The sequence below is a fragment of the Oncorhynchus tshawytscha genome, linkage group LG26 (genome assembly GCF_018296145.1).
Source record: "Oncorhynchus tshawytscha isolate Ot180627B linkage group LG26, Otsh_v2.0, whole genome shotgun sequence".
NCBI lineage: Eukaryota > Metazoa > Chordata > Actinopteri > Salmoniformes > Salmonidae > Oncorhynchus > Oncorhynchus tshawytscha.
This window is the reverse complement of record NC_056454.1, coordinates 429,739-453,386: the sequence shown is the minus strand read 5'-3', so window position 1 is coordinate 453,386 and position 23,648 is coordinate 429,739. Positions and strand designations below refer to the sequence as shown.

The following is a 23,648-nucleotide window of genomic DNA, read 5'->3' as shown; positions in this document are numbered from 1 at the left end:
AGTGGATTAGTGGTAAGGATCCTTCTGTTAACGATTGGCATAAGACACTTTGAATGGGTGCCACTGGAATATCTGACATGTACATTGCATTCTAAAACAGATCAGTTCTACAAAGTATGGGAACCTTATCTAAATTATGTTGAACCTGAGGAATCAGCTATGATGCTGCAAGGATTCTCTTAGAACGGTGGTGGTCTATGTATTTCAGAATTACACTGTACGTTCCATGTGTGGAACCTAACTTATTTGTTTAAACTGAGCTTTTTTTGTTTAATTTCTGTTTGTATGTTTGTTTTAAATATATCTATTGAGAGATGCAATGATGGGGATAGGGTGAGAGAAGCACCGAGTGGGGAGAGGAAGATCGTGTGTGTGTGTGTGTGTGTGTGTGTGTGTGTGCAGGTATGTGTAAGCGAGTGCTGTTTGTTGCTTTGTCTCTGTTGTATCTCTTAATATGGGGGAAAATTGTGAAATTCCAATAAAAATACTGTTACAAAAAAAAATGAAAACGAAAATCCATTTTTGAATAAAATCCTGAAGTGGTATCGATATATTGACAAAATGTTTTGCATATGGGGAGGAAGGGGAGAAGAGCTATCAGACTTTATGGCATACCTCAATGACATTGAGCTCAAATTCACTATTGAATGTGATACTAAATGTGTTCATTACCCTTAATATGTGGATTGAGAAATCAAATGGAACCCTGTTTACAACCCTGTATAGAAAAGAAACGGACAGAAATACTCTATTACAGCTTCCACCCTGAGCAATTAAAAAGAGGACTTCCACGAAGCCCGTTTTTCAGACTGCACCATATGTGCCACTCTCCACAGAGGATGATCTAGAAATAGCAGCGGAGATGCGCAATAGGTTTCTAAGAAGAGGCTATTCTCCACAATGTGTGGATGAAACTCTTGATTTGGCATTGGGGAAAACGAGATGAACTGCAACAAAAAAAGACCCACTAGAGCTAAAGAGCACTCCGTAATGTTCACCACCACATATACATTGAACTCACGAAAAGTGGGAGATGCTGTCAAGAAACACTGGCATGTTTTATCATCAGACCCAGCTCTGCCAGCTGAATTTAAGAATCCACCACCTATATCCACCACATATAGGACAGGTCGCAATTTACTCAAATAATTGGTTCATGCCAACTGCCAGCCACAAAAGATAATCAGCCAGGCTTTTTTTACGCTCTCTTCCGAATGGTAGCTATAAATGTAGAGGTTGTGCACAATGCAACAATATGATGAAGTGTGAATATTTAGCCACCAACATACAGGAAAACGGTTATTATCCAGTCGCAGGACATTTTAATGACCCAAAATATGAAATTTCTACCTTTTAGATTTTGTGGCATAGAGAAAGTTAAGATCAGACAGGGGAGGTGATATAAATAATACTCTGAGTAATAGAGACATTATTTTCTAAAGGGCTTAATGATGAAATGCCTATGTATGTTATGTTGTAAATGTGAACATGAATTAATGCTCCCATTTCAGATTACTCTTGACGTTTTTATTGCGCTGTACCAAATGATTTATGAAAACTTACCTGGTGGGTCGATGTCCTCATTGTGGTTTTACAGACGTGTTTAATACGTTTTATGTACACACTTTATTTGAATATTTATGAAATGCACATTGCTATATTTGGTAACACTTATTTTCCCTCGACTGCAACCCAATTTGATGCATAGAATGGATGTGGGTGGAGCTATGTCTACAATAGCTCCAATAGCTCTACAATAAACTCACAAAAGCTTTGATTAAGGCCTTAAGGCCCATATGTCAAGCTTATTAAAGAGAAATGATACTATCAAGAGCAGTGTGCGAGAAACCTGTACACTGCTGTTGATAGTCTCACTGCTCTTTAATAAGCTTTACATATCGGCCTCAAGGCCTTCGTCAAAGCATTGGTTACATTTTGAAGGTTTTTCTTGAGTGGGCAGCTTGAAGATTCCAGTCAATATTTAAATCAAAAAAATATACCTCTCTGTTGATATCACATACTACATTATCAAGCATTTCACACATGTTATCCAGATACTGAATTTTAGCAATTGGTGGTCTATAGCAGGTTCCCACAAGAATGGGGTTTAGGTAGGCAGATGAACCTGTAGCCATATTACTTATTTATATTATACTTATATTACATTATTTAACACGAGATCCTCTCTAAGCTTCACAGGAATGTAGTTCTGAATCTAAATGGCAACACCTCCACATTTGGCATTTCTGTCTTTTCTGTAGATGTTATGACCATGTATTTGCTACCACTGTATCATCAAAGGTATTATCTAAGTGAGTTTCAGAGAGAGCCAGAATATGAACGTCATCTGTTAGTAGCAAATTATTGATTTCATGAACCTTGTTTCTTAAGCCACGTATGTTAACGTGGACTATGTTTAGTACTTTTCAGGAATGCTTGATTGTTTTCATTGCTTTACTGTGAAGTTTAGCAAAAGTAGACATGCTCATGTTATTTATGTTAGTACAGGGTGAGCTGCACACAGTGGACATATTAGGGCAGAGGCATTTAGGGCAGTTACAGGGGCATAAATTAGGTTACTTACAAATCAAATCAAATCAAATCAAATCAAATTTTATTTGTCACATACACATGGTTAGCAGATGTTAATGCGAGTGTAGCGAAATGCTTGTGCTTCTAGTTCCGACAATGCAGTAATAACCAACAAGTAATCTAACTAACAATTCCAAAACTACTGTCTTATTAAGGATATATGAATGAGTGATGGTACAGAGCAGCATAGGCAAGATACACTAGATGGTATCGAGTACAGTATATACATATGAGATGAGTATGTAAACAAAGTGGCATAGTTAAAGTGGCTAGTGATACATGTATTACATAAGGATGCAGTCGATGATATAGAGTACAGTATATACGTATGCATATGAGATGAATAATGTAGGGTAAGTAACATTATATAAGGTAGCATTGTTTAAAGTGGCTAGTGATATATTTACATTTCCCATCAATTCCCATTTTTTAAAGTGGCTGGAGTTGAGTCAGTGTCAGTGTGTTGGCAGCAGCCACTCAATGTTAGTGGTGGCTGTTTAACAGTCTGATGGCCTTGAGATAGAAGCTGTTTTTCAGTCTCTCGGTCCCAGCTTTGATGCACCTGTACTGACCTCGCCTTCTGGATGATAGCGGGGTGAACAGGCAGTGGCTCGGGTGGTTGATGTCCTTGATGATCTTTATGGCCTTCCTGTAACATCGGGTGGTGTAGGTGTCCTGGAGGGCAGGTAGTTTGCCCCCGGTGATGCGTTGTGCAGACCTCACTACCCTCTGGAGAGCCTTACGGTTGAGGGCGGAGCAGTTGCCGTACCAGGCGGTGATACAGCCCGCCAGGATGCTCTCGATTGTGCATCTGTAGAAGTTTGTGAGTGCTTTTGGTGACAAGCCGAATTTCTTCAGCCTCCTGAGGTTGAAGAGGCGCTGCTGCGCCTTCTTCACGATGCTGTCTGTGTGAGTGGACCAATTCAGTTTGTCTGTGATGTGTATGCCGAGGAACTTAAAACTTGCTACCCTCTCCACTACTGTTCCATCGATGTGGATAGGGGGGTGTTCCCTCTGCTGTTTCCTGAAGTCCACAATCATCTCCTTAGTTTTGTTGACGTTGAGTGTGAGGTTATTTTCCTGACACCACACTCCGAGGGCCCTCACCTCCTCCCTGTAGGCCGTCTCGTCGTTGTTGGTAATCAAGCCTACCACTGTTGTGTCGTCCGCAAACTTGATGATTGAGTTGGAGTGCGTGGCCACGCAGTCGTGGGTGAACAGGGAGTACAGGAGAGGGCTCAGAACGCACCCTTGTGGGGCCCCAGTGTTGAGGATCAGCGGGGAGGAGATGTTGTTGCCTACCCTCACCACCTGGGGGCGGCCCGTCAGGAAGTCCAGTACCCAGTTGCACAGGGCGGGGTCGAGACCCAGGGTCTCGAGCTTGATGACGAGCTTGGAGGGTACTATGGTGTTGAATGCCGAGCTGTAGTCGATGAACAGCATTCTCACATAGGTATTCCTCTTGTCCAGATGGGTTAGGGCAGTGTGCAGTGTGGTTGAGATTGCATCGTCTGTGGACCTATTTGGGCGGTAAGCAAATTGGAGTGGGTCTAGGGTGTCAGGTAGGGTGGAGGTGATATGGTCCTTGACTAGTCTCTCAAAGCACTTCATGATGACGGAAGTGAGTGCTACGGGGCGGTAGTCGTTTAACTCAGTTACCTTAGATTTCTTGGGAACAGGAACAATGGTGGCCCTCTTGAAGCATGTGGGAACAGCAGACTGGTATAGGGATTGATTGAATATGTCCTTAAACACGCCGGCCAGCTGGTCTGCGCATGCTCTGAGGGCGCGGCTGGGGATGCCGTCCGGGCCTGCAGCCTTGTGAGGGTTAACACGTTTAAATGTCTTACTCACCTCAGCTGCAGTGAAGGAGAGACCGCATGTTTTCGTTGCAGGCCGTGTCAGTGGCACTGTATTGTCCTCAAAGCGGGCAAAAAAGTTATTTAGTCTGCCTGGGAGCAAGACATCCTGGTCCGTGACTGGGCTGGATTTCTTCCTGTAGTCCGTGATTGACTGTAGACCCTGCCACATGCCTCTTGTGTCTGAGCCGTTGAATTGAGATTCTACTTTGTCTCTGTACTGACGCTTAGCTTGTTTGATAGCCTTGCGGAGGGAATAGCTGCACTGTTTGTATTTGATCATGTTACCAGTCACCTTGCCCTGATTAAAAGCAGTGGTTCGCGCTTTCAGTTTCACGCGAATGCTGCCATCAATCCACGGTTTCTGGTTAGGGAATGTTTTAATCGTTGCTATGGGAACGTCATCTTCAACGCACGTTCTAATGAACTCGCACACCGAATCAGCGTATTCGTCAATATTGTTATCTGATGCAATACGAAACATATCCCAGTCCACGTGATGGAAGCAGTCTTGGAGTGTGGAGTCAGCTTGGTCGGACCAGCGTTGGACAGACCTCAGCGTGGGAGCCTCTTGTTTTAGTTTCTGTCTGTAGGCAAGGATCAACAAAATGGAGTCGTGGTCAGCTTTTCCGAAAGGGGGGCGGGGCAGGGCCTTATATGCGTCGCGGAAGTTAGAGTAACAATGATCCAAGGTCTTTCCACCCCTGGTTGCGCAATCGATATGCTGATAAAATTTAGGGAGTCTTGCTTTCAGATTAGCCTTGTTAAAATCCCCAGCTACAATGAATGCAGCCTCCGGATAAATGGTTTCCAGTTTGCAAAGAGTTAAATAAAGTTTGTTCAGAGCCATCGATGTGTCTGCTTGGGGGTGGATATATACGGCTGTGATTATAATCTAAGAGAATTCTCTTGGTTATACATTATGTCTTCCAACGCCCCTGGGATAATGTACATTTGCGGAAGCATTATGACAACTCAGCATTACAATGGTAGGGATTAACTGAGCTGAGCTTGGGTCATTGATAAGTTGTTGACTCAACGCAGCCTTATAATGCAATGAAAGGATCCAGGAACCCAGATGATAAAACACACTTTGTTTCAAGAAGGTAATTGTAAAAAAAATGTACACCCACAGAGCTGCATTAGTCTCATAGCGTTCAATGCCATGATTTAGGGTGGGCAGAGGGCCAGATATTATGGGGTGTTTGTTGGTGTCATTTTGTTCTTTAAAATCCATTGTCAGCTGTTCTGAGCTGCCCTTCATAATGTCATTGAATCCCACATTAACTATGATAGACTCAATTTCCTGATGAAGGTTTAAAATGTTTGGGAGCAGCTTTTTGATGTCCTGTACTAGTGCTCCTGGACAGCACAAAGATTTTGCTCCAGAGACTGAGACATTTCTTACCATTGAACTGTCCAATACAGCGGCCAGAGAAGGGGATGGAGAAATCTGCCTATTCCTTCCCCTCACACAATTTTTTGAACCTTTCACAGACCCATGAGAAGCAGGATAGCTAGGATACGCCGACAGCTATCTACAATCTATATGCGATATTAAAGCTGATCTACCCCCTTAACACTTAAGACTTTTTAAGTTAAGGTTAGGTTTAAAATCAGACCGTCCAAATTGTAATTACAAGTGGGAAACGTTTTGTTACCCAAATTGCCAAGTTGTGATTTTTCGGCACTGACCTTTCACCTTTTTGACAATTACACTTATCAATGTGGATATTGTAGCTAGTTTGACCATATTTTCAATGTTAAGCAAGCTAGCTTACTTTATTATTAGCAGCGTTAGCTATCTTATCAAGCTAGTTAAAATCTCTTTGGTTGAAAAATTGGTCTGAATTCAATAGCACTTGCACACAATCATGCCGGATTACGACCTCCTGTTGCCCAGTTTCCCACGAGCACATGAAAGCCCTAGTACTCCTGAAAACCGTTCATTTGACTGCAGTTTAAGTATGTGGTCAGTTGTTATATTAAGAAGTGTCAAATAAGTGATATGCAGGCTCTTTTATTTGTTATCTTAGGTACCTTTTATTCCTGTAGTTTACTCATATATGTTTTCCTATGACAGTGTAGAAGTACAGTGCCTTGCGAAAGTATTCGGCCCCCTTGAACTTTGCGACCTTTTGCCACATTTCAGCCTTCAAACATAAAGATATAAAACTGTATTTTTTGTGAAGAATCAACAACAAGTGGGACACAATCTTGAAGTGGAACGACATTTATTGGATATTTCAAACTTTTTAACAAATCAAAAACTGAAAAATTGGGCGTGCAAAATTATTCAGCCCCCTTAAGTTAATACTTTGTAGCGCCACCTTTTGCTGTGATTACAGCTGTAAGTCGCTTGGGGTATGTCTCTATCAGTTTTGCACATCGAGAGACTGAAATTTTTTCCCATTCCTCCTTGCAAAACAGCTTGAGCTCAGTGAGGTTGGATGGAGAGCATTTGTGAACAGCAGTTTTCAGTTCTTTCCACAGATTCTCGATTGGATTCAGGTCTGGACTTTGACTTGGCCATTCTAACACCTGGACATGTTTATTTTTTAACCATTCCATTGTAGATTTTGCTTTATGTTTTGAATCTTTGTCTTGTTGGAAGACAAATCTCCGTCCCAGTCTCAGGTCTTTTGCAGACTCCATCAGGTTTTCTTCCAGAATGGTCCTGTATTGGCTCCATCCATCTTCCCATCAATTTTAACCATCTTCCCTGTCCCTGCTGAAGAAAAGCAGGCCCAAACCATGATACTGCCACCACCATGTTTGACAGTGGGGATGGTGTGTTCAGGGTGATGAGCTGTGTTGCTTTTACGCCAAACATAACGTTTTGCATTGTTGCCAAAAAGTTCAATTTTGGTTTCATCTGACCAGAGCACCTTCTTCCACATGTTTGGTGTGTCTCCCAGGTGGCTTGTGGCAAACTTTAAACAACACTTTTTATGGATATCTTTAAGAAATGGCTTTCTTCTTGCCACTCTTCCATAAATGCCAGATTTGTGCAATATACGACTGATTGTTGTCCTATGGACAGAGTCTCCCACCTCAGCTGTAGATCTCTGCAGTTCATCCAGAGTGATCATGGGCCTCTTGGCTGCATTCTGATCAGTCTTCTCCTTGTATGAGCTGAAAGTTTATAGGGACGGCCAGGTCTTGGTAGATTTGCAGTGGTCTGATACTCCTTCCATTTCAATATTATTGCTTGCACAGTGCTCCTTGGGATGTTTAAACCTTAGGAAATCTTTTTGTATCCAAATCCGGCTTTAAACTTCTTCACAACAGTATCTCGGACCTGCCTGGTGTGTTCCTTGTTCTTCATGATGCTCTCTGCGCTTTTAACGGACCTCTGAGACTATCACAGTGCAGGTGCATTTATACGGAGACTTGATTACACACAGGTGGATTGTATTTATCATCATTAGTCATTTAGGTCAACATTGGATCATTCAGAGATCCTCACTGAACTTCTGGAGAGAGTTTGCTGCACTGAAAGTAAAGGGGCTGAATAATTTTGCAGGCCCAATTTTTCAGTTTTTGATTTGTTAAAAAAGTTTGAAATATCCAATAAATGTCGTTCCACTTCATGATTGTGTCCCACTTGTTGTTGATTCTTCACAAAAAATACAGTTTTATATCTTTATGTTTGAAGGCTGAAATGTGGCAAAAGGTCGCAAAGTTCAAGGGGGCCGAATACTTTCGCAAGGCACTGTAGTACCATAACCTATCCAGTAGATGGCACGGAGTAGGAGGTGGCACGGAGTAGGAGGTGGCACGGAGTAGGAGGTGGCACGGAGTAGGAGGTGGCACGGAGTAGGAGGTGGCACGGAGTAGGAGGTGGCACGGAGTAGGAGGTGGCACGGAGTAGGAGGTGGCACGGAGTAGGAGGTGGCACGGAGTAGGAGGTGGCAAAGTGTAGCAGATGGCACAGTATAGGAGATGGCAAGGTGTAGGAGAAGGCACGGTGTAGGCCTGTTCAAAGCATTAAATCCAGAATCTGTGTTCTTGATATTCTGTTATCTGGATCTGAATAACCCTATCCGATTATTTTTGGAAAAACTGGCAAAATAAAGCCAGATCGATCTCACCCTGGATTGAAAAAAAGAGCATTACAGAGTCCGGATCATTCTGAAAGTTCTGAAAAACTGGGCCCTGGGGATGAGTGAGTCATTGGTTAAGAATATCAATTGAGCGTTTCAATTACAGAAAGCTGTCCAACAGCGAACTCTGATGGTCCCAAGGTGGAAACTCATGTGAAAGCAGGGCAGCCACAGGACAGGTGTAAGAAAGGGAAAGTAAGACACTGGCATAAAAAAATACATATCATGTAGCCTATATCAAGTATGTGTTATTTGATGTGGTATCTTTTTAGACATTCCAAGGGGGAATCTGAACACACGCATGCAAGCTGTTGTGTCTAGGATTCTGCCGTGGTTTTAGTCCATGTACTTTTAGCTCACATTGTAGCTTTGTTTCATTTCCATATCCATTGAACCAAATGGGGAAATTCCTGGATTTACACATTTCAGAGTCAAATTTCCAGTGTGTGGGGGGTCTCAAAAAAACTGAAGTTGCGAAACGCAGTGGCATGCTTGAGTTCCTCAAGTCTGTTTCTTAGAATCACTGTGAACTCTGATCTTTTTCTCATGACCCTAATAGTAGTCATGTGAAATGGCTGGAATAAAATGGGTTAAACCTTTCCTAGAATACTATAATATTAAACAATAATGCATTAGTACTTTTTTTACATGGATAGTCTAATCCTTGTCTTCAAATCCTCTGGTTCAGCCACTATACCCAGAGCTGAGCATTACGCTCTGCCACCTCTGGTAGCTTGGCATTTCCACCCCTTGGATGGAGGGGGCATCTCCCGCTCATCCCAGTCAAAGCTCTTCCCTGTTCTGGTACCCCAATGGTGGAATAAGCTCCCCCATGACAACCATCAGACTGTCCCCATCTTCCGAAAAATGTCTCATCTTTTCTTTCTAGCATTCATTTTTCTAATAGCGGCTTTTTTAAATGTTTTTTTTTCACTTACAATGACTGTAATAGGTGGTTGTTTTACATACCTTAGTAGAATGCACCAACTAAGTCGCTTGGATGAGAGCATATGCTAAATTATTCAAATGTAAATCCCCTGTTTGTTTTTTTTGGGGGGTCGAAATGACATGACAATCATAAAGAACTGAGGACAGTGCACATGACAATACTCAAATATAAACACATAGACGATACAACACATTAGGACAAGACCATAAAAGGAATGAAATGTGGTACTAGCAATCAAAAAAAGACAAGTAGAAGTAGAAACTGTCTTTGGTTGTCATGAGGGTTACCCCACCTCAGTAAGCATGCCTTGGTTTGGCCATTCTGGAAAGTTTGTAAACCAGCATTGAGAAAGGCCTTATGATATAAAAGGGATCCCTGGTAATGTACACAGCCAAAAGGCGACAGGGGATAGTAGAGGCGACACAATGCTACGCAAGGTTTCCCATCATGTCAGTGTTACACTAACAACTTTTAGTGTACTTTGTTTGGCACAAGATTCTGCAAGACAAAGGCATATTTGCAAAGTGGATCTCATGCTAATAGTTAGATAGACAAAATGGATGTTACTTCCCTTGGGTTCTACAGTGAGAATAGCTACTATGGTTATAAGGGCTCCATGCTATCCCCATTGATAAAATTCCTCTGTCTCTTCCAGAGTGTCACAGAGAGTTTTGGTGCGGCCATCTCCAGCCTTAACGCAGTTCACCTGACAGATACTGTGATCCACAGGAGTAAGAGGATGATGCTGGACACATTGGGAGTGGGGCTCTTGGGGACCAGTACAGCGGTCTTCAGCAAGGCTCTCCAGTACAGCCAGGTAAACTATACATAAGTAAACTACAGTACTGTACTTCACAACAGACAGGAAACAGGCAAGCAGCAGTGTATATGGCAATTCTGCGTGTAAACAGAAATGCCACGTGCCACAATGGGCACGTGCCTGTAAACTTTGATATCAATCTCGGCATATACTGTACAGTATGGTCATATTTTTACACCAAAATATGTTTCTGATTGTATATACTTTTTATTTTCAATTGTTTACATGTTTATAGTTATGTATGCCATATGCTACATACCATATATGCCATTGCCCCTCCAGTTATTTTTCAACATTTGTGATATATAGACCAAAAAATGTAATCTAAAATGGGGACTTATATGGTTGACTAGAGGCAGGTTACTAATTGGTCCACCCTCAGAGTTTCTGATGCTGTTGATGGTGTGTGATCCTAGTTCTTCAAATCAGTGGAGAGGAGCAGTGTGTGGGGAAGATCAGGGATGACACTGCCACCCCAGTATGCTGCCTTCGTCAACGGCATAGCGGTAAGACAATCTCACATACAGTCCACCCCCATATACTTATCAAGTGATATATCTTTAAATGTTCCTCCTAATCTCATTATATTCCTATTCAAATCCCTCCCTTTGTCCTTATTTTTCTCTGTGGTAAATGTAACCAGTCTTTGAAAAAACAATTCAAATGTTGAGATTATGTTCACATTTTAACAGATTTGATTGACGCATTATACTCTGAAATGTTAATATTTATAAGATGTTAATATTAATAAGAGAATCCATTTTATTAAGTGTTCCGTTTTATCACAATTCCCCCTGTATGTTTCCCTTCCTCAAGTTGTAAGTGACCTAATACTTGGGTCAGTTACTTTCTAAATGTAATCCGTTTAGAGAACCTGTCCAAAATTGTGATCAATAACGTAACTTTTGGATTACCCAAACTCAGTAACGTAATCTGATTATTTTCAGTTACCTTACTTTCCCCTTAAGAGGCATTAGAAGAAGACCAAAAGGATCCATCCAATGCACTTGGTGTGTCATCATAGTGGTCTCTGACCTGTGATCAGCTCAGTAGGAACAGGCTTAACCTTTTTAAAGGCTGACTTGAATGTCATTGATAAACAGAAAAGTGTCAATGTATTTTTTTCTCGCTCCTATCTGCATTTAATAAGTAATTCAAGAAGTAATCACCTAGTTTCTCAAAAGTATCTGTAATCCTGAACTGGGTTGTGTTCAATAGAGCAAACCGTGGTAGCACATTTTGTATGGCCAAATTTGAACATTTTGTTCACTTCTGGAGCCTGTTCAGGAGGGTGCAATGTCACAGAACATTCAGACAGAAATACATTTAGTATGAGATATGCGCGTCTGTCATGTAGAATAGGTAATCGTATCAGCTCTATTCTATTTCTATCTTAATGTTTCACCTCTCTGAATGTACTTCGCCTCAGGTGCACTCTATGGACTTTGATGATACGTGGCACCCTGCAACCCACCCCTCTGGGGCCGTGCTCCCTGCCATCCTGGCCCTGGCAGAGACTCTGCCCACCCAGACATCTGGCCTGGACCTGCTGCTGGCCTTCAACGCAGGCATCGAGGTGCAGGGGCAACTCATGAGGTTCTCCAAGGAGGCCCACAATATACCTAGAAGGTATAACTGAGAATGCATATAAATGTGTGGATTTGCATGCATGCAATTTGTTTTTATTGTTTGTACAAATTATATTGGCAGTTTGTTTTGTACTGCCAATATAATTACTGTATATTTGTAGTCACAAGTGCTTATTCAAATCAGACTTGTGAGTAGAGATCTACAGTACATGCATTGTACAGGATGTATTTTACACACATTAGCAATTGCACTCAAATCTAAAATACCACATTTCTGGAGAGCTTCTTAATCCCAATCTTCTCCCAATCCTAAACTTCAGATTCTTCTCTCCCAGGTTCCACCCTCCTGCTGTTGTGGGAGTGATGGGCAGTGCAGCAGCTTCAGCTAAGCTCCTAGCCCTCTCCCCAGCCCAGTGTGTCCACTCTCTGGCTATCGCTGCCTCCTCCGCGGGGGCCCCCATGGCCAATGCAGCTACCCAGACCAAACCCCTCCACACTGGCAATGCCGCCCGCAGAGGCCTAGAGGCCGCCAAGCTCGCCCTGCTGGGGCTGGAGGGAAGTCAGGCCATCCTGGATCTCGAGTCCGGCTTCGGGGTCTTCTACTCAGACTACAGTCCCTCGGAGCTCCCTGGGACTAATGGTGGTTGTGGTGGTGGGTTTCGATGGGTTTTGGAGGAGCAGGACGTGGCCATCAAGCGCTTCCCGGCCCATCTGGGAATGCACTGGGTGGTGGATGCCGCCTTGGAAGCCCGGGCTAAGCTTGGAGCATCCGGAGAACCTGACCTCTGTAAGGTCCAGAAGGTGGTGCTCCGAGTGCCTCCCTCCAGGTACATTGACTGCCCCTTCCCGGCCATGGAGCACCAGGCCAGGCATTCATTTCAGTTCAATGCCTGCTCAGCCCTGCTGGACAACCAGGTGTCCGTGAACTCCTTCAGCGGGCCTCAGATAGACAGGCCGGCCTTGAGGGAGCTCCTGGCCAAGGTCAGAGTCGAGAACCCCCAAGACAACCACCCCAGCTTTGACAAGATGTACTGCGAGGTGACAGTAGAGATGGAGCATGGGGAGAGTGTCACAGCCAGGTGTGATACCTTCTACGGCCACTGGAGGAAGCCATTGAGTCAGGAGGACTTAGTTGGGAAATTCGAGGCGAACGCCTCCACTGTGCTTAGCCAAGAAGCTGTGGAGAGTGTTGTGGACATTATAGGGAATATAGAGAAGTGCCCGGACTGTACGGTGCTGAGATCATATCTGCAGATGAGCAGGCCGACAACCCATCTCTTCAGAGAACACCTTGGCTAACCAAAATCCCAACACTCTCTCAAATCCCATTTGCATTATCCCTTGTCGAACAGCCGTGACAGGATTACATTCCCCAACACAGGCCTTGAATTTATTGCAATCACACCTGGTATTAAAATGCATGCACTCTGGCTGCACTCTGTCTGCATTGTGTTCGGATCTCACTTTTTCCTCCCATTTATGCAACTTAGTTTGTGGTCACAATTCAAGAAGTAGACCTAAATTAAATATAGCCTATACATCACATGGTCTTGTGGTGCTTTCATTGTTTTGTCAGAGGCCCATTTCCATTTTATAATGCTTGGCATGACTGTATCTGTACAGCAGACCGTCGGATACAGTATATTCACCTCCATTGGAGTTGTTACAAAGGAGGATATAATTGTACTTTTTTTGTCACTGATCTACACAAAATAACTCAATGTCAAAGCGAAAAGAAAATTGTATACATTTGTACAAATGAATAAAATGAATCATAAAAATGTCTGTGTCATGTCAAGCCTAAATAAGTTCAGTAGTTGTAATTTGCTTAACAAATAACAACTGCAATACAGTGCTTGACTTGGGCAGGAGCTCACTGGATCTGAGTTACAGCAAATCAAATGTTCTACTTATTGAGCTCCTGTTCCTCTTGTAGAATATTAGCACAAAAGTATTGTGGAGCTTTAATTTTAAAGGATTTTCTTTTGTAATTAATACAAAACAAAAGCACAAAAAAAATAACAAAGAAAATGCTGCCAGGCATATGAATTGAAGTATTGCTTAAGCAATAAATGGGACAAGAATAGACCAACAATGACAGTTATAACAACAAGCATTATGAGTCAGTGTTCACAGTCAGGCTCTGTCCAGACGGTCCAGAAACGGACTCGAAACCTTGACAAAACTGCTGGAGGAGTTAGTGCTGAAAAAACTCATATTTCCCTAGTTAATGGTGTTAGTAATTTATGCTAGCTATCTACGGAAGCAAGGGGGAGTGGATGACTTCCATTCTGTCAGGATAATATTTTCCTAGTTAATGGTGTTAGTCATTTATGCTAGCTATCTATGGAAGCAAGGGGTAGTGGAGGACTTCCATTCTGTCAGGATAATATTTTTCTAGTTAATGGTGTTAGTCATTTATGCTAGCTATCTATGGAAGCAAGGGGGAGTGGAGGACTTCCAATCTGCCAGGATGATATTTTTTGCAGCCACCATTCCAAACATCAGAGTCTGTTGTTCCTCATAGGACCATCTTAGAACAGACTCTGAGCAGCCAAAGAGAGCTGCATCAGGGTCAATGACCCTCTCATATACCTTTGAATACCAATCAAAGATGTTCTTCCAAAAATGATTAAGTAGGGGGCAGAGACAAAAAAGATGAGTTAAATAAATCACATTTATTTATATAGCCCTTCGCATATCAGCTGATATCTCAAAATGTTGTGCAGAAATCCAGCCTAAAACCCCAAACAGCAAGCAATGCAGGTGTAGAAGCACGGTGTCTAGGAAAAACTCCCTAGAAAGGTGGAGATTATAACAGAACATGTCCAAGATGTTCAAATGTTCATAAATGACCAGCATGGTCAAATAATAATAATCACAGGCAGAACAGTTGAAACTGGAGCAGCAGCATGGCCAGGTGGACTGGGGACAGTAAGGAGTCATCATGTCAGGTAGTCCTGAGGCATGGTCCTAGGGCTCAGGTCCTCCGAGAGAGAGAAAGAAAGAGAGAATTAGAGAGAGCATACATAAATTCACACAGGACACCGGATAGGACAGGAGAAGTACTCCAGATATTACAAACTGACCCTAGCCCCCCGACACATAAACTACTGCAGCATAAATACTGGAGGCTGAGACAGGAGGGGTCAGGAGACACTGTGGCCCCATCCGATGACACCCCCGGACAGGGCCAAACAGGAAGGATATAACCCCACCCACTTTGCCAAAGCACAGCCCCCACACCACTAGAGGGATATCTTCAACCACCAACTTACCATCCTGAGACAAGGCCGAGTATAGCCCACAAAGAGCTCCGCCACGGCACAACCCAAGGGGGGGGGCGTCAACCCAGACAGGAAGATCACATCAATGACTCAACCCACTCAAGTGACGCACCCCTCCTAGGGACGGTATGAAAGAGCCCTAGTAAGCCAGTGACTCAGCCCCTGTAATAGGGTTAGAGGCAGAGAATCCCAGTGGAAAGAGGGGAACTGGCCAGGCAGAGACAGCAAGGGCAGTTTGTTAAATGTGGGAATAGTATGTGGGAATATTTTTAAGTGTTGTTGAGGAAACGATTCATTACATACTATGTTTAATTAGACATACTATGTCTACACATACTATGACATACTATGTCTACTACTGTTTTTTACTTAAATTGTCCATTGTTATATGCAAGTATCTTTTTACTGACACAAACTGGTCTTGTGTGACTTAGTCATAAATCTGAGTGTACAGATTTATGAGCCACTTGGGTGCGACCTCAGTATGTGACCTATGTGTTTACAATCGGCAGGAATTTAGCTATGCTGGAATTGCCGGGAGGAACAGAGAATGGCGACATCAGCTATCTTGATCTGCACAGCTAAATTACTTTTTACAACTCTGTTTCCCGGCCCTGATTCTGTACCTCTACAAACTTTCTATAAAAGGAAAGGGACAACTGTATTCGTTGGGCTTTTCAACTCGGAACTATATGAGTGATTGTTGAAATTGCTCAATTTCTGAAAATCTTATGAAGTTGTTTAAAATAATCTGCAGTCTCTCTTCCTATATAATTTATATCACTATTTGATCAAGTCTCTTTCACTATTTGACCTAGAAGTCATTTCCACCATTATAAGCAATAGGAAATCTTCCTACTTTGAGAGAACTTCTCATAACCATAGACATCTACAATACAGCTTCACTTATTGGCACACAACACAAAAGAGAGGCTATGGCCATGTTTGAAAATGAACCCTCATTCCTTAAGGTCATCACTGATCTGACATGGCTTGTTTCTGAAAGCAAACTTTCCCCTATCCAGATATGGTACATCAGTGATTATGAACACAAGGAAGGGCAGAGAATGACAATCGAGCCTCAATTTTGACACTGCAGTGTCTGAATCAGGCGAGTTTGAGCACATCCTGCTGTACCATGGCGCCGATGAGTTGAAGATCTCCTGGAGCATGGCCTTGCACATGAAGGTGCAGGTGGTAACATGGGTCTATGGAGTGATTTCAGTGCCAACAGAAATTGTATTTTAATTTTATAATTTTGAATACGTGTTAGGATATTTAATTTTATCATTTGACTCTGTTAGGATATTGAATTTGAATTAAATATTTTTTTATTTGTAATGCACAATTTGAATCATCATTATGATTTGTAACTGAATTGAATGAATATTGCATTCAGTTTTCAAATTACATTTCAATTGAATTCAATATTAAAATTCAATGTTTATATATTTAGTTTCAATATGGTAGATATTGCATTCATTTTCTGTGTATCAAGTTTACCAACGTTTCATATATTCAATTTCTCAGATGCATTCAGATTCAGTTTTCAAATTCAGACTCAAAACTGCTCTAAACAACATCCTGCTACTTTGCCAGTCATGAAAAGTAGAAGAACAAAGATAACTAACTCACTTCCAGCCAATCGCAAAGTAAAACAGGTTACCTGACCTCATTAATGGCCATTGCGAAGACTGTCTTTCCTGGCAGAAGAAGCAAGAGACAGTAGTGATCACTGAGCAGTCATATTAACTAACTCTTCGAAGAAAGGAGTCGTAGCCAGGGGAAAATGGCGTCCCTTGAGAGGGCAAGAACAAGATGTATGTCAGGAGAAGTGCAGTATTATTATAAGGAGACGTGTACTAGGAGTATAGAGGAGGAATGGAGGGGGAAAGAGAGGCAGAGGAGGTCGAAGAGAGGGAGGGAGGAAGAGGGTGAGCTTGAATCGGTTAAAAATTTCAGAAAAAATGTATATGGTTTGTGAAAGAAGAATGGTAGAAAGTGTAAGCAGAGTGAGCTGTATGCCGTATTGAAGACAGGGGGAGAAATGGAAGTGAGTGAGAGCAAAGTATCGGAGGTCGTATGTGGTGAAGTTCTTGGAGCCCGAGGGCCAGGATAAAGACGGGATGGTAAGAGGAAAATTTTTGTAAAAAGTGGACCCTTGCCTTTTGCCTGATCCATTTGTGGTTTCAGAGTGGGTGAAAAAGGAGTTGGGTGATGTATAATCGGTGGAGGTAACCCAAAGTGGTCTTGAGATAATTGTTTGTGTTTCTGCTGGTCAGAGGGAGCAGGTGCTCTGTGTTAAACGAATAGGGACAAGAGATGTGAATTGTTTTGGTCTCAAGAAAAGGGCACAATTGAAAGGAGTCATTATTGGGGTAGAGGTAAATGTGAAAGTTGACCAACTGAGGGGGAAGATTCCCAGTGTTTGTGATGTTCTTCGTTTGGTGAGTTGTTGTCTGTTCTTTTGAGTTTTGAGTCTTTGCCCGACAAAGTGGATGTTAGGGTATATTCTGTAAATTATCCCAAACTAGCTTTTGTGTCTAATACATTATGTAGTTACAGGTGTTAAGCTCAATGGCATGTGGCAGCAGTGTGTAGGATAGAGTTTACTAGGTCTGAGAAGTGTGTAGAAGGGCCTGAGACAAAGGAATGTGAAGCATAGGGGGAAGTAATGTCATGTGTTAATTGTAGGGATGCTCATGGTCCTGGGGATCAGAAATGTCTGCTGCGAGAGAGGCAGGTTGAGGTTTCCAGGGTTAGAGTAGTGCAGAAGCTGTCGTATGATGAGGCAGTGAAGAAACTAGAGGAAAATGGGTCAAAGGCGAGGAATCCTGAGAGGAGTGTTGTGTATAGTAGAGTTGTGCCAGTACAGAGGGATAGGCCAACAAGTGATATATGTTTCAGTAAGATTGGAGTTTTAGCATTTACAGCAATGGTTGTCAACTGTTCTGCAGGGATGGAACATAAGTCACAGACAATTGAGGTTGTGGTGGCAGCTGCAGAGAGGTATTTGGGTGTTCGAGACCTGACGTCAGAGTAGTTACAGGGTGTGATAAGTAGTGCTGCCCCATCCTTTCTGGCTCTCTGTCTGAGGCAGGACCAAATAGATGTACATAGTGGAGTAGGGTTGTGGGGTTTTAGTAAGAGTAGGGTTAGATGGTAGGGTATTCGTTAATTAATAAATGTTTTATTATATTTTTTTCAAGCAAAGTATACTCCAGTCTAGTAGGTGGCGGTAATGCAACATTTATTGAATGCCAAACGCCGATACACCTCGTCGAAGAAGAGGAAGAAGAAGAAGCCCGCAACACGGAAGTACGTGGGAAATGTCTGCTGGTCTTCTGCGGTTAAAATAAGTGTCTTGAGATGAGACCAACGGTGTTTTTTACGTGTTCAGTCCTATTTTACAATTTGGAGATTGTACATTCCCGAGGTGACGATGGAAAGCAAGAATGGCCGATTCCTTACAGGTAGTTATGGCAAATGTTCAATTCTAAGAGGTTAAAAAGTAAGACAGCTGCTGCTATCCATGTTTAGCCAAAGATGAGCTGTCTTCGACAACATGTCATGTGATACCTGTCTAGCTAAGAACGTTTTTTACAAGACCTGTCAGTGTAGGCAGATGAAAGGGGTTAGTTATAATAATCTTTGGTGTAGACCTATATTTTCTAACCACTAACTCGCTACCAATCCAACCCTCTGTCACAAATTGTAATTGACATTGACAGGCGATTTGATTGTCGTCCCGCTGCGGACTCGTACTGTGAAGCCATGTTCCCCTTCTGTCCCACCGGCGACAGGGATGGCCGGATCCCCTACATGAATAACTGGGATGTCATCTCGGTATTTCGACTGCAAGCTCCAGTGTGGGAGTTTAAATATGGATCATTGCTGGGGAAAATGGTAAGTAGTGTGTTTCGTTTTGGGGGGAAGTTGCACAGCTGTCATACTGTGTGTGTGTGTGACTCACACCAGGGTTTCTGTTAGCTGGTAAAAATGCTTTTTAATTGTTTTATTTTTTTACAAATAAATACAATTGGCATTATCTGATTTGTTCAGGACAAAAAAAAGAAAATGCGAAATAATGCTTTTTAGCCTATTCATTGATACATATCAGTTGATGGAAATACACTTAACAAAAATATAAACTCAACATGTGAAGTGCTGGTCCCATGAGTTGAAATAAAAGATCACAGAAGTGTTTCATGTGCACAACAAGCTTATTTCTCATTTTGTGCACAAATTAATTTACATCCTTGTTAGTGAGCATTTCTCCTTAGCCAAGATAATCCCCTCACCTGACAGGTGTGGTATCAATAAGCTGATTAAACCGCATGATCATTACACAGGTGCGCCTTGTGCTGGGGGACAATAAAAGGCCACTATAAAATGTCCAGTCTTGTCACACAACACAATGCCACAGATGTATAATGTTTGCGGGAGCGTTCATTTGGCATGTTGACTTCAGGAATGTCCACCAGCGCTGTTGCCAGAGAATTTAATGTTAATTTCGCTACCATAAGCCGTCTCCGTCGTTTTAGAGAATATGGCAGTACGTCCAACCGGCCTCACAACGCGCAACCATGCCAGCCCAGGACCTCCACATCCGACTTCTTCACCTGACCAATAGAATAGGTCAATATTTCTACTATGGGGGATAGTAGATTGACATCGGCTCATAGGCGTTCGTGTACATAAGGTTAGGGGAAGCTTTCCCTAAGTAAACTGCGAAAATTATAGCCTACTCCTGTCTATACAGAAATAAATGAAACCATTCAAAATAGGCTACTATAAGGATTGATCATTAGCTTCCCCTAGCATTATAAAAAAATATATATATCTATAATTGTGGATTTTTAAAAAATCGCATTGCCTACAGTTGGAAGGAAAGGCAGCGCATGGTCAGATACCAGTTGTCGAGTTGCAACTGTCAGTGAAAAGTAGAGGCCCAGCTAGGCATATTGCAATATTTGTATCGCAGGAAAACACACAGTAGTTTGGAAAGCAAATGGTTATTACTGTAACGAGAAGACAATGAAAATACTAATGTAATTTTGTTATAAAAATTCAACCTATTTGAGCGAACAACATCTTATTAGCACCAGCGGAGAGCATTGGCCATAACCCCGGTGAGTGCGCATATACACTTCATCATTGTTGGGTCAGTGCTGTTTAAGTTTGTTTTTGGACAATCTTTTTCTTACCCAGTTTAGTTGGATGTCATTCTATTTGTGTATCCCCTTCTTGTGTGCCTATTATATGGACAATGTCGTTTTTAAAGATCTTTTTGTCAGAGTAGTCTACCCTGTAATTAGTCCTATTAAAAAAATATTCTGCAGATGTCTCCAGTCATATACAAAGTGTAGTATATAATGGGTTTATCCTGTGCTCAGCCACCCAGGCCTCAGCCATGCATTGAATGGTCTTTCTTGCAAACAGTGAGTTATTGTTAGCCTAAATGATGACTATCCAATCTACTCATCACATTCCCAATAGTAGGCTATCTCGCATATCTCTTTAGATGCATGGAATGCTTTATTATATATAAATGTGCATGTTTGTTGAACATTTGCTTCCCCAAACTTGAAACTCAAACACTGACTAGGCTAGTGATTTTGCTTTTCATTACTCATCTTGTTGGCTGACTTGATGTTCTGTTAAATAAAGACAAAATAATCTTAACTAGGCAAGTCAGTTATGAACAAATTCTTATTTTCAATGACAGCCTACCGGGGAACAGTGGGTTAACTGCCTTGTTCAGGGGCAGAAAGACAGATTTTTACCTTATCGAATCCCCGAGCTTACCTTGAAACCTTTCGGTTACTAGTCCAACGCCCTAACCACTAGGCTACCTGCCGCCCCAATTACCATCACCTAAATGTGATTTCTGTCATTCTGGGCACCGTTGGGTGGACGCCCTAATCAGGTTACACACCCAATGCATATGGGTCCAGTAAATTTCTCATGTCTGGTAAATTTAAATGTCTGCTACTACATTTTGTATAACAGAAACCCTAATGCACACACACACACAGATTCCTGGTGCATTACAAATCTCTAACTGATTTGATTCTCTCACTCCTAGCATATCATGCATGATGCCATTGGGTTCAGCAGTGCTGAAACGGGGAGAAACTACACCATGGAGTGGTATGAACTCTTCCAGCTGGGCAACTGCACCTTCCCTCACCTGAGACGTGAGACTAACAACCCCTTCTGGTGCAACCAGGGAGCTGCATGCTTCTTTGAGGGGATTGATGACATCCACTGGTCTGAGAATGGTACCTTGGAGAAAGTGGGAGAGATCTCAGGTAACAAGACTGAGCAGGCCAAGGGCAATGTGAAATCTGGTAGTATTGTCTTTTAGATCTTTTGGCAGCCTGGTTGATCTTTTAGGATCGGCAGGTAGCCTGGTAGTTAAAGAGCGGCTAGTAGCCTAACGGCTAAGAGCTAAGAGGTGAAAAATCTATCGATGTGCCCTGAGATTAACCCTAATTACTCTGAGTGTCTGCTAAATGTAAAAATGAGGGTGAAGCACTTTGTTTAATAGCTTTGCCTGTCCTCACTACTATGTGTTGCTGAAGACCAGACTTTGTCAAAGTCAACAAATAACTCTTCAATGGGGTTGGAATGTTAGGTGTAACCATCACCATATTGATTCCTTTAGGTCTGCAATCACTGAAGGGGTAGAGCTTGTGGTTGCATTCAGACAGAGGCCATCTCTTTAGAAATGTTTTTTTTATAGTGAGCTTGTGGTTCAAAACACTCCTTTACAGGGCTTAATGAAAAACACAGGTTTGACACCTGTTGCCCATCGTGAACACATGGATTATAGGTGAATGCAGCATGAATTACTTATTGTGCATGTTAGTTTTGCAAACCCAAACTCCTCTCTGGTATGATAAATAACGATTACTGTCTCTCCTTCTAGGTGGCCAGTTCAACGAGATGGCCTTGTGGGTCCAGGACGACAACCAGACTGGGATTTATTATGAGACGTGGACGGTCCGCTCAGACCCTGGCCCCAACGCCACCGTGTGGTTTGACTCCTACGACTGCTCCCAGTTCGTCCATCGCACCTACAGGTATCTTACGCAACAGCGAGCCAAGCTGTCCAGCCGATTCCAGACCAACTACACTAAGATCTACCTGTACAGTGGGGAGCCGACCTACTTGGGGGATGATGATTCTATCTTCAGGGAGCCTTCTGCAAAGACGCTGGCTGAAGACATCCGCAAGTTCTATCACCCTTTCCGACCACACCAGTCGTACATTGACTTTGTCCTCAGTCTCGCGGAGGCTTATCAGAAGGTGGTAGAGGAGAAGAGCTTCTACTTGTACTATAACTTTGAATATTGGCACTTACCCATGAAATCTCCATATGTGCAGATCACATATGAGGAAGTGCCTTTGCCGTAAAGCCACAATTTGTAATTGGTTTTTCAGCCAAACAGCAGCCGAGCCGCCACTTTGCATTAAAGCTGAGGGATGGGTCTGGAAAAAAATGTTACCACTCAGTCAGATGGAGCTATGGATTGAAGGACTATCATTAATTCATTGAACTGCCATATTAAACTTTGTCACATGCGCCGAATAGATCAACTGTAGACCTTACTGTGAAATGCTTACTTACAAGCCCTTAACAAACAGTGCAGTTTAAGAAAGAGTTAAGAAAATATTCACCAAATAAACTAAAGTAAAAAATCATAAGTAACACAAAATAACAACGAGGCTATATACCGGGGCTACTGGTACTGAGTCAATGTGTGGGGGTACAGGTTAGTCAAGGTAATTTGTACATTGAGGTAGGGGTGAAGTGAATATGCAGATGATAAACCGTGAGTAGCAGCAGTGTACAAAACAAATGGAGTCGGGGTCAATGTAAATAGTCTGGGTGGTCATTTGATTATGTTCAGCAGTCTTATAGCTTGGGGGTAGAAGCTGTTAAGGAGCCTTTTGGTCCTAGACTTGGCGCTCCGGTACCTCTTGCCGTGCGGTAGCAGAGAAAACAGTCTATGACTTGGGTGACTGGAGTCTAACAATTTTTGGGGCTTTCCTCTGACAGCGCCTAGTATATAGGTCCTGTACTGGGCTGTATGTACTGTCCTCTGTAGCTCCTTGTAGCGCCTTATGGTCAGATGCCGAGCAGTTGCATCACCTCCTGATATGGCAATCGGTCAGGACGCTCTTTAGCTCGATGCGGATGTTGCCTGTAATCCATGGCTTCTGGTTGGGATATGTACGTACGGTCACTGGCGACGACGTCGTCAGGTGGTATACTCCTCAATGCCATTGGATGAATCCGGGAACATATTCCAGTTTGTGCTACAAAACAGTCCTGTAGCATCCGCGTCATCTGACCACTTCCGTATCGAGAGAGTCACTGATACGTCCTGCTTCAGTTTTTGCTTGTAAGCAGGAATCCAGAACTATTCCATATTGG

General features: G+C 42.6%; 2 protein-coding genes across 3 annotated transcripts; both read left to right on the top strand.

Moving 5' to 3' along the window:
• The first annotated feature begins 9,905 nt into the window (after nt 1–9,905).
• Nucleotides 9,906–13,685, top strand: acod1 (aconitate decarboxylase 1). Its single transcript, XM_024388626.1, has 5 exons — nt 9,906–9,955; nt 10,162–10,323; nt 10,743–10,832; nt 11,756–11,955; nt 12,251–13,685. The coding sequence occupies exons 1-5, from the start codon at nt 9,932–9,934 to the stop codon at nt 13,212–13,214; spliced, it is 1,440 nt and encodes a 479-aa protein (XP_024244394.1). The 5' UTR covers nt 9,906–9,931; the 3' UTR covers nt 13,215–13,685.
• Nucleotides 13,686–18,491: 4,806 nt separating this feature from the next.
• Nucleotides 18,492–22,801, top strand: cln5 (CLN5 intracellular trafficking protein). Of its 2 annotated transcripts, none has more exons than XM_024388625.2 (4): nt 18,492–18,675; nt 19,006–19,108; nt 21,291–21,516; nt 22,137–22,801. In XM_024388625.2, the coding sequence occupies exons 1-4, from the start codon at nt 18,572–18,574 to the stop codon at nt 22,622–22,624; spliced, it is 921 nt and encodes a 306-aa protein (XP_024244393.1). In that variant the 5' UTR covers nt 18,492–18,571; the 3' UTR covers nt 22,625–22,801. The 2 variants fall into 2 exon arrangements, with proteins under 2 accessions (XP_024244393.1, XP_024244392.1); XM_024388624.2 differs by having other exon boundaries at nt 18,493–18,675; nt 18,934–19,108.
• Nucleotides 22,802–23,648: the final 847 nt, after the last annotated feature.